This window comes from Lissotriton helveticus, chromosome 4_1 (assembly GCF_964261635.1).
Source record: "Lissotriton helveticus chromosome 4_1, aLisHel1.1, whole genome shotgun sequence".
Classification (NCBI taxonomy): domain Eukaryota; kingdom Metazoa; phylum Chordata; class Amphibia; order Caudata; family Salamandridae; genus Lissotriton; species Lissotriton helveticus.
In genome coordinates this window covers 661,694,411-661,707,138 of record NC_136063.1, presented here as the reverse complement: position 1 = coordinate 661,707,138, position 12,728 = coordinate 661,694,411, and the positions used below count along the sequence as shown (strand labels likewise).

Sequence of the window (12,728 nt, the reverse complement as noted above, 5' to 3'; positions counted from 1 at the left end):
GTACAGCGCCTCAGCAACATCGGAATCCAGGAGAAGGCACTGGAATGGATCACCTCCTTCCTCGACGGAAGAACACAAAGAGTCCGCCTACCACCGTACAAGTCAGAGGCCACCAAAGTCATCTGCGGCGTCCCTCAAGGATCCTCACTGAGCCCCACCCTCTTCAACGTCTACATGAGCCCCCTCGCGGCCATCGTACGCAAACACAACCTGAACATCATCTCCTACGCCGACGACACCCAGCTGATCCTCTCCCTGACCAACGACCCCGACACCGCCAGAGCCAACCTGCACGAAGGGATGAGAGACGTAGCCGAATGGATGACGACCAGCCGCCTGAAACTGAACTCAGACAAGACGGAGGTCCTCATCCTGGGCTCCACGCCCTCCGCCTGGGACGACTCCTGGTGGCCCCCCGCCCTGGGCACCGCACCCAAACCGACGGACCACGCACGCAACCTGGGCTTCATACTGGACTCCTCCCTCTCCATGACCAGACAAGTCAACGCCGTCTCCTCGTCATGCTTCAACATCCTGCGCATGCTACGTAAGATCTTCCGGTGGATCCCCACCGAGACGAGGAAGACGGTCACCCAGGCCCTCGTCACCAGCCGACTGGACTACGGCAACGCCCTCTACGCCGGAACCACCGCCAAACTCCAGAAGAGACTCCAGCGGATCCAGAACGCCTCGGCGAGACTCATCCTCGACATCCCCCGTCGCAGCCACATCTCCGGACACCTGAGAGATCTGCACTGGCTCCCGGTCAACAAGAGAATCACCTTCCGGCTCCTCACCCACGCGCACAAAGCCCTACACGACCAAGGCCCGAGCTACCTCAACAACCGGATCAACTTCTACACTCCCAAGCGCCTCCTCAGATCAACCAACCACGCCCTCGCCGCCGTCCCCCGCATCCGAAGAGCGACAACAGGAGGAAGATCCTTCTCCTACCTGGCCGCCAAGACCTGGAACTCACTTCCGACCAATCTGCGCCTGACCCAAGACCACCTCTCCTTCAGGAAGAAGCTCAAGACTTGGCTGTTCGAGCAGTAGCGGCACCCCCCCCCCCCTCCCAGCGCCTTGAGACCCTACGGGTGAGTAGTGCGCTCTACAAATGACCTGATTGATTGATTGATTGATTGAAAGCAGCCTCACTGTCTTACCAGAGTCAGTTTCCTTGTATGCAATTCCAGGGCTCGATTCACCACAAAAAGATAGTTCTGTCAGAAGTGCAATATGTCCCCTCTAAAGAGATCATGGTTCAAACCCATTTGCAAATGTGAAGGGCATGTGTCGATCACTGATCCCCCACATCTGTTTGTGGTGCCTGAGCTCTGACCCTCAATCTAAATGTTGGGAATCATGCTAGAGCATGAACGCAAAGACCATTAAAGAGCAGGAGGCTAAGACCTTTATGGCTGGGGCCAAGGAAAGTAGAGGGAGGCAAAGGTCCAATCCCCGCTGTATGTCACTGGCGTTGTCAGAGTGGAAAGCATAAGGAGAAAAGGCACTGGGGCAAACATGATACATAAGTCATCCAAACCACTCTCAGACTCTTCTTTGGAGCCAGAGCTGGTCGAGGCTTTCCCCTCTCAGGAGCCGGCACCTCTGATGCCATCAGAGACCACTGTGCTACCAACCTTTGCTCCTGTTCTACTCCAGAACCAGACTTTCCAGTAGCCAGACTCGACATGTTTTTGCTTTATCTCAACAACATGTTGGATATATTCAGATGCACTGTGGCCCCTTGGTGTCAGTCCCAGCATCAGAACCATCCCAACCTCTGCCGGTGTTATGCAAGTCCAGAAGCGCAGTTCCGATAATTCTACACTCTCTACGAACTGTTTAGTACACACTCTGGGAAGGAACACATTTAATAGCCCTTGCTGAGGCTAGTGGCATAGATGCATCCCTTGTGAGTTGGATTTCCTAACCCTATCTGGACCCTTTTCATCCTGGAGCATGGAGTTTTTCTTAAATATTGTTGACACTAAAGCGAACATTGTGATTGAAGTTCTACAGGATCTTGAACATCTTCCTACGCTAGGAGAAGTTCATGATGCTGTCCTTTGCTCAGGTTTTTTGGTGCTCGTGGTCGGAGACTGGATGCTGTCACTATGCATACATATTTCCATATACAAATCCCACAGGAAGTACTTGCGGTTTTTGGTGGGTATGACTCGCTATCCATTTGCGTTTTTAGGTCTCGCCTGCCAATGCGCTTGCGCATTGCTGGTGAGAGATATAGAGGGGGCACCAGAAAATCCTACCAAGAGGGCTTTGGAATGCGGATTATGGCCAATGCACGTGCGACGGGCGCCCGCTCGCCATTTGCTCCCCCGCCCCCCCATCAAACTTGAAAGGAAGCCGCTTGCACACCACCATTTGTCTGTGCCTCGGCATCAGACTTCAAAGGCCCAGACTTCTAAGGCTGCCGCTCCCCTGCCCATCCCCCCTCACCCCCCCCCCCCCCCCCCCCCGCCACAGCAATGCCGAGAGCTTGCTTAACTGAGTTTTGGGAACACTCGCTTTCTTTGGTGCATTTGTTTAGTAGTCCCTCCTTAGACCCCCCTTGTTTCCATTTGACCAGACATTTGTGCCACAAGTCATCGCAAAGGTGATGGCCTCGGTGGTACCTCATCTCAGTAGGTCGGGGATTCCCGTTTTTCCCTGCCTAGATGATGGACCTCTGAAGTCCAGGTGACTGAACATGGGACAGTCACACCTGCAGTAGACCACATCCTTGCAGCACGACCCGGGATTTTCAATCAGTGTGCCCAAATCTGAACTGATGACCTCTCTGCATCTCTTATTAATGGGGGAAATTCTAGATAAAGCCTTGGGCAGAGCATTTCCATCTGCACAGAAGAGGCAGGAAATTAATGAGATTGCTCCTGCGCTTCCAGAAGTGTGCTTAGATTCCATTCCTATGTGTTCTTCGCATTCTCAGTCTGCTAGTTTCTTGCATCCTCCTGGTCACGTACACCTGCTGGCATATGAGTGTTCTCTAGTGGTGCCTCTGCCATCAGTGGTTCCAAAACGAGGTCAAGCTTGTGGAATCCTCTGTTGTCTCTGGGGACACTGAAGCAGAGCCTGCTAAATTGGGTGTGGAGGAGAACCTTTCAAGAGGGATGTCCTTCCAACAGACTCCAGCAGTGGCCACAGTAGTGACGGATGCCTCCCCCCCCCCCTAGTGTGCAGAGCTCACCTGGAGGAGCTGGAGATCACAGGTATCTATCTCCAGAAGAGCACTGTCTTTGACTGCTTAAACTGAGGGCGATTCACATAGCGCTCAAGGCGTTCTTCCTTTCCTTCCACAGCTGGTCGTCCAGATTTTGACAATCAGTATGACCACAATGTGGTATGTCAACAAGCAGGGTAGGAGTAGGCTCCCAGTCCCACTTTCAAGAAGCTCTGAAGTTCTGGTCTCGGACCCACAAGCACAGATTGTGATTGGTGGTGAATCATCTAGCGGACTCCCTGAACGACACCGCTAACGCCGTGAGTCTGCGTCTTCATGTTGACCACAAGTTGTGTCTTCGCCCTGAGGGCTGTGAGGAGCATCTTTGATCAGTAGTGGATACCCCATGTGAAACTCTTTACTACTCATTCCAGTTCACAGTGCAGAGATTCTGTGCCGTTTAGCAGCCGATGCAACGAGTATTAGGGGACACGTTTGGGGTTTAAGTAGGACATTGCTCTTCATCTTGCATTACTTCCCTTACTGTTCATTCCTCGGGTTCTGAGTAAGATCTGTCAAGACAGGGCCCCGAATTGGCTGAGAAGGGTGTGGTATACACCTTTCCTTATGTCCCTCACTTAGTCTTGATCTCTGAGTGGATCTTCTCTCCCAATCAGAGGGACAGGCCATTTATCCGAATCTTCATCCTTCATGTTCAGAGATTGACCTAGTGACACGTGACTGGCATCCATGCTGGTTGTGCTCTTATCTGCCTGTCGTTCCTCCATGAAATCAATTCACCCTGGGAGATGGCAAAGGGTTATTGCTTGGTGCGCAAACCACCAGATTAACTCCTTAAAAGATAACTGTCTAACAATCTTAATTTCATGCTTTTAACATTGGAAGACTTTGATGTGGGTGTGGTGAAGGAGTACCTGCTTGCACCTTTCCTTTGCCTCCAGGATCAACCGTTCCTTTACAAGTGCCCCATTATTTTAGGTTTATTGAAAGGAATGGCTAATATGTTTCCTCACACTACTTTTGTGATGCTACAGTGTGATGTAAACCTGGTTTTTACCTTTTTGATGGGAGCGCCATTTGAACTGCTTTACAGTTGTTCCTTTAGGCTTTTAATCATTAAGGTGTTGTTTCTATTTGGTATTGCTTAGGCCAGGCATGTGAGTAAGTTGCAACCACTGAATTTAAAGCCACCCTTTACCACTTTTCATCATGACAGGTTGGTCCTCCGAATCAGAACTACTTTTCCCCTGAAAGTGATGACCCCTTTCCCTCTGCGTCAATCAATTACTCTTCCATCCTCTTTCCCCCCCCCCCCCCATCTCATGCTACAGAGGAGACAGAGAGGCTGCGCAGCCTGGATTCAAAAGAGCTGTGAGCTTTTAAGTGGAATACTTGAAGGACTGCCCTATTGGTGACTAGCTTGTCATAGGCTATGTGGGCATCAGAAAAGCAGTACAGAAGGGAACCTTATCTGGGGTGATTATTTTGTACATTACAATCTATTGTGCCATGACCCAAACAAAACCATGAGCGCATCAGGGCAACACCATAATAGCCAAGTTCTCAGTGTCTGCTTTGGCTAGGGGACTTCCTATAGGTGACATCTGCAGGGTGGCCACTTGGTCATTCGGAGGGGAGAAGAGATGGGCATTTCATCCAATGTGCACTATTGTACTTCCTGATACAACCATCCTTCAAAATCTTCAATTCCTTTGGTATCTATTCATGAGGTGATTAATCTGCAGGTTGAAGTATCCATCAGAAGAAAATGTTACTTGACTTCAGTAACAATATTTCTAGTAGACCTGCATATTCCTCACTGATCTCTCCTGCTTCCTTGTTGTTGATGCATGGTTATGGACTAACATAGTAAGATTCCAATTTTCTTTTTTTGCACTGTATATCTTACCTGATGTCATTCTCATCCTACTGCTTAAGCGTAGTGGGAAAAATGAATGAGCTACTGACATTGCTACAACAATGTCGGACACTTTTTGGGGTTGGAAACTTAGTGTCCAATGGAGCCGGTGCCTCCTACCGTCTGGGTAGAGCTATGGAGAAAAGGTTTCCTATCCTACCTGGCACCTAGAAGAATATTTAAGAAGCGAGGAATCTGCAGTTGGAGTACCCATCAGAAATATTGTTACCAAGGGTAAGTAAGCCTGTTTTCAGTCGCACAGTCTGCACTACTCTTGTTAGCCTCAAGGCTTTCTTACAATGAAAGGACACACGTTTCATAGGTGCATGGTAAAAAGAGGGGGCTGTTTTTTCTGACAAATTATTTTTCTTCCACAGGGTGGAGCCCTAGCGCTTTATACTGCTTTGACAACTCATCAGAAATTGGCAGGTATCCTTGCGCTCAGCTGCTGGTTGCCATTGAGAACTTCTTTCCCTCAGGTATTCCATCCAGGTTCAGCTCTTAATGATTTTTGATTGTTGAAAATGCCATCTTGGAGGTAGGCATTTGAGTATGTGATTAACATAATGATGTTTTAAAACTGTAATGTTGGGAAGCTGTTCATAGTACTGGGCATGTTAATCTCTCTATCAGGCCAGGCATGCCTTGCGGTAGACCGTTTGTTTTGTTAAGTTTGAGATTTCAACCATCACCAAATATGGTTTACAAGACTTTAGATTCCTTAATAGAAGCCTGTGTTACCCAGAAAGATTTCCTTCCAGGTGTGTCTCAAAAGTTGCTATTTGTCTTTTTTTTTTCTTGTAAATTACAGGGGTGTGGAATTTAATAAAATATGTACGTATCCATAGGGCAGGCTGCTTCATAAATCTACTTCTCCTCTAACAAAATCCACTTGTCCCATGTAACGTGGCAACAAATTATGGCAGCCATCGTATTACATAAGAGCTCTGAAATAGCCTCTTTGATTATGCCAGGGCTCCTTCCATAGTACGATATGAATATTAACAATTCCCTTATGTTGCCACATTTCTGCAGATCTACATACTGGGGCTGAAGGTAATGGTAAGCAACAGTTCCAGGGTTGGAATACCCTTTTGAGTCTCTGCAAACCAACTAACTTAAATGTTTTAAGGGCTTTCACCAACTCTTCTCTAACCTTTTCCCATAGTGAGAAAAGATTGGAAGTTTACTCCTGACAATGGCAGACATAAAAATTGTTCCAGGGTTGGTAAAAAAAAAAATATTTGCTAATGCTACGATGCAGTTCACAAATATATTCTAGGAGTACTATTTCTTGGACTATTTTTGTGAATTTACGAAAGTGTTATATGTGCACTTTACGCAAGGACATGGGTGCACTTTTGAGACTTTATCGAATAATTGGGCCCTTAATTAGGTCTGGCGTTAACCATGACCTTTTTTGTGTATTAAAATTCTCTCTCTCTCCCCCCCTCTCCCTATCCCTCTCTCTCTCTCTATCCCTCTCTCTCTCTATCCCTCGCTCTTCTCCCCCCCTGTGCTATAGTGAGGTTGGGCCTACTTGTCCTAAGGACAAAATACACATGAAAACGTGTTGCCCTTGACCCCAAACAATATGTCCTAGGCGGCGGGCTACAGGAATTCCACTTCCCTGAAATTACTTGAGGGTGTTAGAACGGAAGGAGATCATGTCCCCCTGAAGTGGGACATGAAGTGTGTATGAGCCTCAAGCATGTGCTTGTGAGGAGTGTGCTCACTGAGAAAATGGTCACAATGTTGGTACACATGAATGTGATATTGTCCAGTGCCCACCCGGTTGAAATGCTGACCCTGGTATTTTGGTGGTAGATTCTGACGTGGGCATCTTTGGTAAGATGTAGCCTGTCTCTGACATTTTTGTGCACATTTGTGGTATGCTGTTTCCCATACATGGCATAATGGTGCCGGTTTTGTGGTTGTAATCTTGCCATGATGTGGCAGCAATTAGAAAATGGTGCTTGTTAGAACTGGGATTTCTGGTTGGCTAAGGCTTGCGACAAAGCCAGGCAGAAATCACCATTCTAGTCAGGGCAAGGGAGTCACACGCCAAGATAACCCTTGCTCACCCCCTTGGTAGCTTGGCATGAGCAGACAGGCTTATCCCGGAGGCAATGTGTAAAGCATTTGCGCACGCACACAACAGCAACAACATCCTAGGCACACCACAAAAGGAACTCCACACAAGGTTATATAAAAATAACTTTTGTATTGTCAAAACACATCAGATAGTAATCACACAATATACATTGTGCCAACTGGCACGGGCAATATTCACAAGGGATTATTTACACCAGGACAGGGCCACATGGGCCACTGTCAGAATCAACACTTAGCAGAAATAGCACTTCTAGAACATAGAATAAGTGTAGCACAAAATAATAATTATAGACCACAACCAGTAACTACTGGTAACAGGTAGGTACACACTACGTAATACTAATAACTATAGGCATAGATCACGCATGGACACATACCCTCTCTAGTATAAACTATACTGGGCAAAACAACCTCCTCAGCATGAAAGCACATCTAGAGGTATCACAGGCATAATGGCATTGCACATTACGCATAACTCACATTTAGGCCTAACCAGTAAAAATACAGTAGGCAATCTCCTCACTAGTCTAAACACATTAGACCCACCCCCTAAGCATAACTCACATTTAGGGGCGTAACTCAGAGAGTGAAAACATCTCAATAGCATAAACCTACATAGGTAAAACAAACTCATAATCATAAACCAAAGTTTTAGAGGTATCAGATACAGGGTGCGCCAAACATACTATAAACAATACATTTCCTAGCACCACATCACTCTAGCCCATAAATCCCATTAGGCAATTATCATCACAAACATAGTGGAAAATCACATTGCGCAAAAATCACATTATATTATCCATATACCCGCCCCCCTGGCCGACTGGCCATCTCAATGAGGGGCTCAAATGCCCTGTGTCCAGAATGTCATGGCGCGCTGCCAATGCAGCGCCAGTCAGGGATGCGCCATCTGCGCAAACCTAAACGTTGCAGCTGCCCACTACTTGCTGGGCAGCTGAGAACAATCACAAGGGCCTAAACGCTGCAGCTGGCACTAAGTGCTGCGCAGCTGTGAACGGCCTAGCACCTCTGTGCCGGTTCTGTCCCTCTCAGGGACTCTTTCTCCATTGGCGCCTAAACGGTGCAGCTGGCCACTACTTGCTGGGCAGCTGTGGAGGCAAAACTGTGGCATGGGCCCTCACTGGCCCCTAGGAACAAAACTGCACCCAAACGTTGGAGCCATCTGGGTCTGAAAATAAACAGGTCCCCTCAAACACTGGGTACAGGACACAGGCCCTCAAAATCAATGGCCAGAGAGTGGAAGCCCCTCAGGCTCTAAACATCATGAGGCACAACATGGGGACCAGCTCTAACAACATCTAGCCCCCAGGGAGCGCACTGGCTCCTGAAAGAATCACAGATGCCCCAAGATAGGAGAAGCTTGCCCCCACACACACTATGGGGTGCACTGGTGTTGTCGCCATGAACATGCCCACGACGTTGGAGCCCTTTAGGCTCTATAGCTACACATATCCCCTGGAGCCACGTAGCTCTAAAGATTACCAGGGCCACGGGGCTCTGCCAGGGAAAACTTGCCCCCTGGAGCCCACTGGCTCCTTAACGAAATAGGTGCCCCCAAACAGCAATGCATGGGCCCCTCGGGGCTCGGGTAAACAAGTATGGCCGAAACTACACATGCCCCCTAGATCGGTGGAGCAACCCGCTGCCAGACTGGGCCGCTCAAAATGAAGTAATCTCACTGTGCCGCGATCAGGCACCAACAACATTATCCACGGAGCCCACCAGCACTTCCTCACTCACCGGGCTGCTCGCTGGGGGCTCCTCTTCACGGGGATGGTGGCACCTCTCTCGACGGTCTCCTCGAACAGCGCGGGGCTCTCCTTCCCCACCGGAGCCCTGCCTGCACTCTCAGCCGCTCTCCTCTCGCTGTTGGCGGCCCCGGGGCTCTCCACAGCTCACGGGAGACCCGGGCCGCGGAAGGACTTCTCTCCTTCTCTCCCGGTGGCGGCGGCATGCGCGGGACTTCCTTCTCCAAACCGGAAGTCCCGCCCGCCATCAGGCACCTCGCCGCCTGACTTCCGCTTTTGCCGCGACTGCGGCGGCAACTTCTTCGCGGGGGCAGCAACGAGGGTTGGGCACCCTCGGTGCGAAAAACAACCACAGAGGCGGGGTGGGCACCCGCTAAGGGCGCCATACATGGGGTAGCACCCAAAATAAGCATCTTAATAATGCAAATGAAGACGTAGGGTGGGCACCTGCGCACTCGGGGCACACATAGGGCAGGAGCGCTTCCCTCAGAGGGAAAACGACAGCGCTCTGCCCAAAAAGGAAAAATAAAGCGCTCTCAAGGCGCTAAGGCAAGTAGAAGGTCCCTAAAGATAAGGAAGGGATCCTGGGGCAAGGAAAAGGAGCAGCCAGCTCCAGCAAAGCAAGTCCCCCAGTCATCCAGCCAAGGCAAAGGGGTCCCCAAGAAGTCTTCCAGCCTCCAGGGCATCCAAGGGCTGGGCAGGGCCCAGGGAGGCAAGCCTTCCCCTGGGCCCCAGCAGCAGCACGCCCCTGGTAGATTCCAGTCAGAAAGAAGAACATTGATCATGAGGTCACAGCCTCATTTTATACACAAAAATCCCTTTGTCTCTAGGGTGCAGGGTGGGGGAAAAACCAGACGCAGCTGGTTTTGGAGCACTCTGCTATGCTCAGCCCCTCTCACTATTCACTGGCCAGGCTAGGGTCATCAGTCGCACCACAGGGGGCGGAGCCAGCATTGTGTGGGGAAAGCCCAGCCCTATTCAGGTCCCAGGTGTCCTCCTCCCCAGCCATCAAAATGCAGATCTCCCATTCACCACCGGGGCAGACCCATCCTGCATCCTGGAGCCAGGCACACCAGCCAACTCCAGCCAATCACATGCCAGCACATTCACTGCACAGACACACCAACTTCTAGAAGTGGCACTTCCACACTGGACACATGAATGCCACACACATCATCGCGCAGCATTCAATCTCACGAGTTCGCACATACCAAACCTGACCCTCACACCCCACACATCAGGAACTACCATGGTCACACATATTCCCCAAGCATTCCTATGGGAGGGCAGGTCACTCTCACCACACATACAAAGAGAGCGCACGCACTTTACACTGGACCACAGTGAAATAGTGCGCAGAGGCCTAAAATCACCAACACCAGGTTACAGAAATAGGCTAGGAAAAAGCAAAAAAAAAGTTTCGGGGTGAACCTGCCAAAAGGGCCAGGTCCAACAGTGCTAATTACTGGAATATTGTGAGCATTCATTGCACACTGGTGGCTCTTTGCAGAAAGGTGGCGATCCTTATGATACTGTAGGTTTTCGTTTCATACTAGTGGTAATTCCTGACATTTTGGACATCCAAGAAACCGACAGCTGTTGTAAGGTTGACCTCTGCGTTATGATAGTAATTCTTCGACATGTGTAGCCTGATTGCGAGTTCCCAGGCATAATACTAGCACAGACTTAATTTTGGTTATTTCTAGCATTGTGGGCAGCTGTGGTATAAAGGAATTAGCAATTTTGAACAAATGTAAAATTTAAGCGGGTTCAGACAAGAGGAGCAAGAGCTAATAAATACTTTCCAAAACCCGGAAGATTAATGTTTGCAAGTGCCTTCCAAAGAGGTAGATTACCAAAGGCAGAGGCTGTTACATTGGTTAATGACTTGAAACGTTCTGTAAGCATTTGTGCAGCTTAAGCACCTACCTTTCGTTAACTACTTTGATGCAGTTAAAACTGGAATTGACATCATTACCATAGTCCGGGTTCAAAATAAGATACCCGTATACGGTACAGTCACTCACTCCAAGACATATATTGCTATCCTCTTCCCGTCACCCACCTACCTTAGATGTGTAAACCTGGCCCCCTACCCACATTACTAATATTGATTCTAGTACCACTGCCACCAGTCTGGCTTCCAATACTACTTCGACTACTCTGCCTACATAGACTGTATTATGATGCCAAAAGCCGTGCAGCTTTGGAAAAGATGGGGCTATGTGGGCCATAGCAGGTAAAACTACTTTTGTAGTAGGTGGACCATCAGGTGCACTAGTAGTGTGATGAGCAGTATGGCTTCTTGAGGCATCATCTCTATTCGGCTGCAAGGCATAAAAAATACATCCGCTAATAAGACCTTAATAAACTTAAAATACATACTTAAATAACAAATATCAATACAAAAACTTCTTATAGCATATAGGATAGTTCATAATTTAATAATATACAGACCATACTGTAACGGAACCCAAAAGGGAATACCAAAAAATTTACAAACCAACCTAAAGTGATTTATGCACATAAATAAAATAGCCCAATACCTAAGGATGTGAATTTAAAATTCATATACTGAATACTAAACAAGAAACATTGCCGGACAGATTTAAACAATCAGAGATAAAATCATCAGATTATTAAACCAAATATAAATTCATATAATTACAACTATTTCAATACTCCATATGTCTTCTTGACTGCGGGCACTTGTAATATAATTAATAACTGTATAACAAATTTTAGGGGACCCTAGTTGCTGTAAATAAATCACTCCGATCTTATGCTGACTAACATTGGTAGCTCGTAAAAATTGTACCAAAATTGTCTACGCAGATGAGAATATAAAGAGCACAAAAGCATGTAGTGCGTAGTGCTTTGGAGTGGTTAAGTATCACAGGTACATCTTGGGAGAGTCGGAAACCACTTGCAGCGCAGTGGAAACATTACCAAAAGGTGCAGTGTGCTTAGGCGCAGGCAATTGAGGTAAAATCTATATTGCTGATTACTTACTAAAACAAGGTATGGCCGCAGCCTAGTAGAAATAGACAAAGGGGGGAAATGAACGGCTGATTTTGTGGCTTGTGCCTTTCCATTACGTACACTGGAACAATACTTAAAAAAAACAGAGCTTTGACTTAATCTTTTTAATTTGTCTCTACATCTACTAGATTTCGGGTAGAAAAAAGCTCTGGAACACCCAACTAATCAAGTCCGTTTCACATATGGCCATGGAATATCTGCCATATTATCTAATCCCTAAGAATTAATCTTGCAAAATCCGCCGTAGGCTTTGCAGTCACTGTCGATACTGCATGTGACAATACTTTTAGTATTAAAAGTCATAATAATCAGAGTAATTCTTACCGTAGTAATACCACTTCTACTGTATTGGCAATAGTAATTCTAGATGTTGCAATGGTAGTAGACCCATCATTTCTACTATCAATTGGTGTGTTTGCTGAACCACACGGTCAAACCGAGTGCTTGACATCCTGTGCGGCTATGTTTCCCCACCCCCAGCCCGTTTTTGTTTGTCAGTAAAAGTTCCATGTCTTTTGCCTTCCCTTTCCTTTCCAAGAACTGTCTCCATGGTTTCTCGTTCTCCGGTACCTCTCAGACAGCAAGTTGGTGCTTTTCAGGAACACCCATTTTTAGGGCTCGCCCCTTTTCTATTTCGCAGAAATAGAAAACAGGGGTGAGTCCTTATGTCGCTGATCCA

The 12,728-nt window shown here is 47.8% G+C and overlaps 1 protein-coding gene across 1 annotated transcript in view; it reads left to right on the top strand.

Moving 5' to 3' along the window:
• Positions 1-12,728, top strand: part of LYPLA1 (lysophospholipase 1) — a 462,012-nt gene that overhangs the window by 415,469 nt on the left and 33,815 nt on the right. The window contains exon 7 of the mRNA XM_078687306.1: positions 5,501-5,602. Coding sequence (XP_078543432.1) covers positions 5,501-5,602 — 102 coding nt within the window. The remainder of the gene's footprint in view (positions 1-5,500; positions 5,603-12,728) is intronic.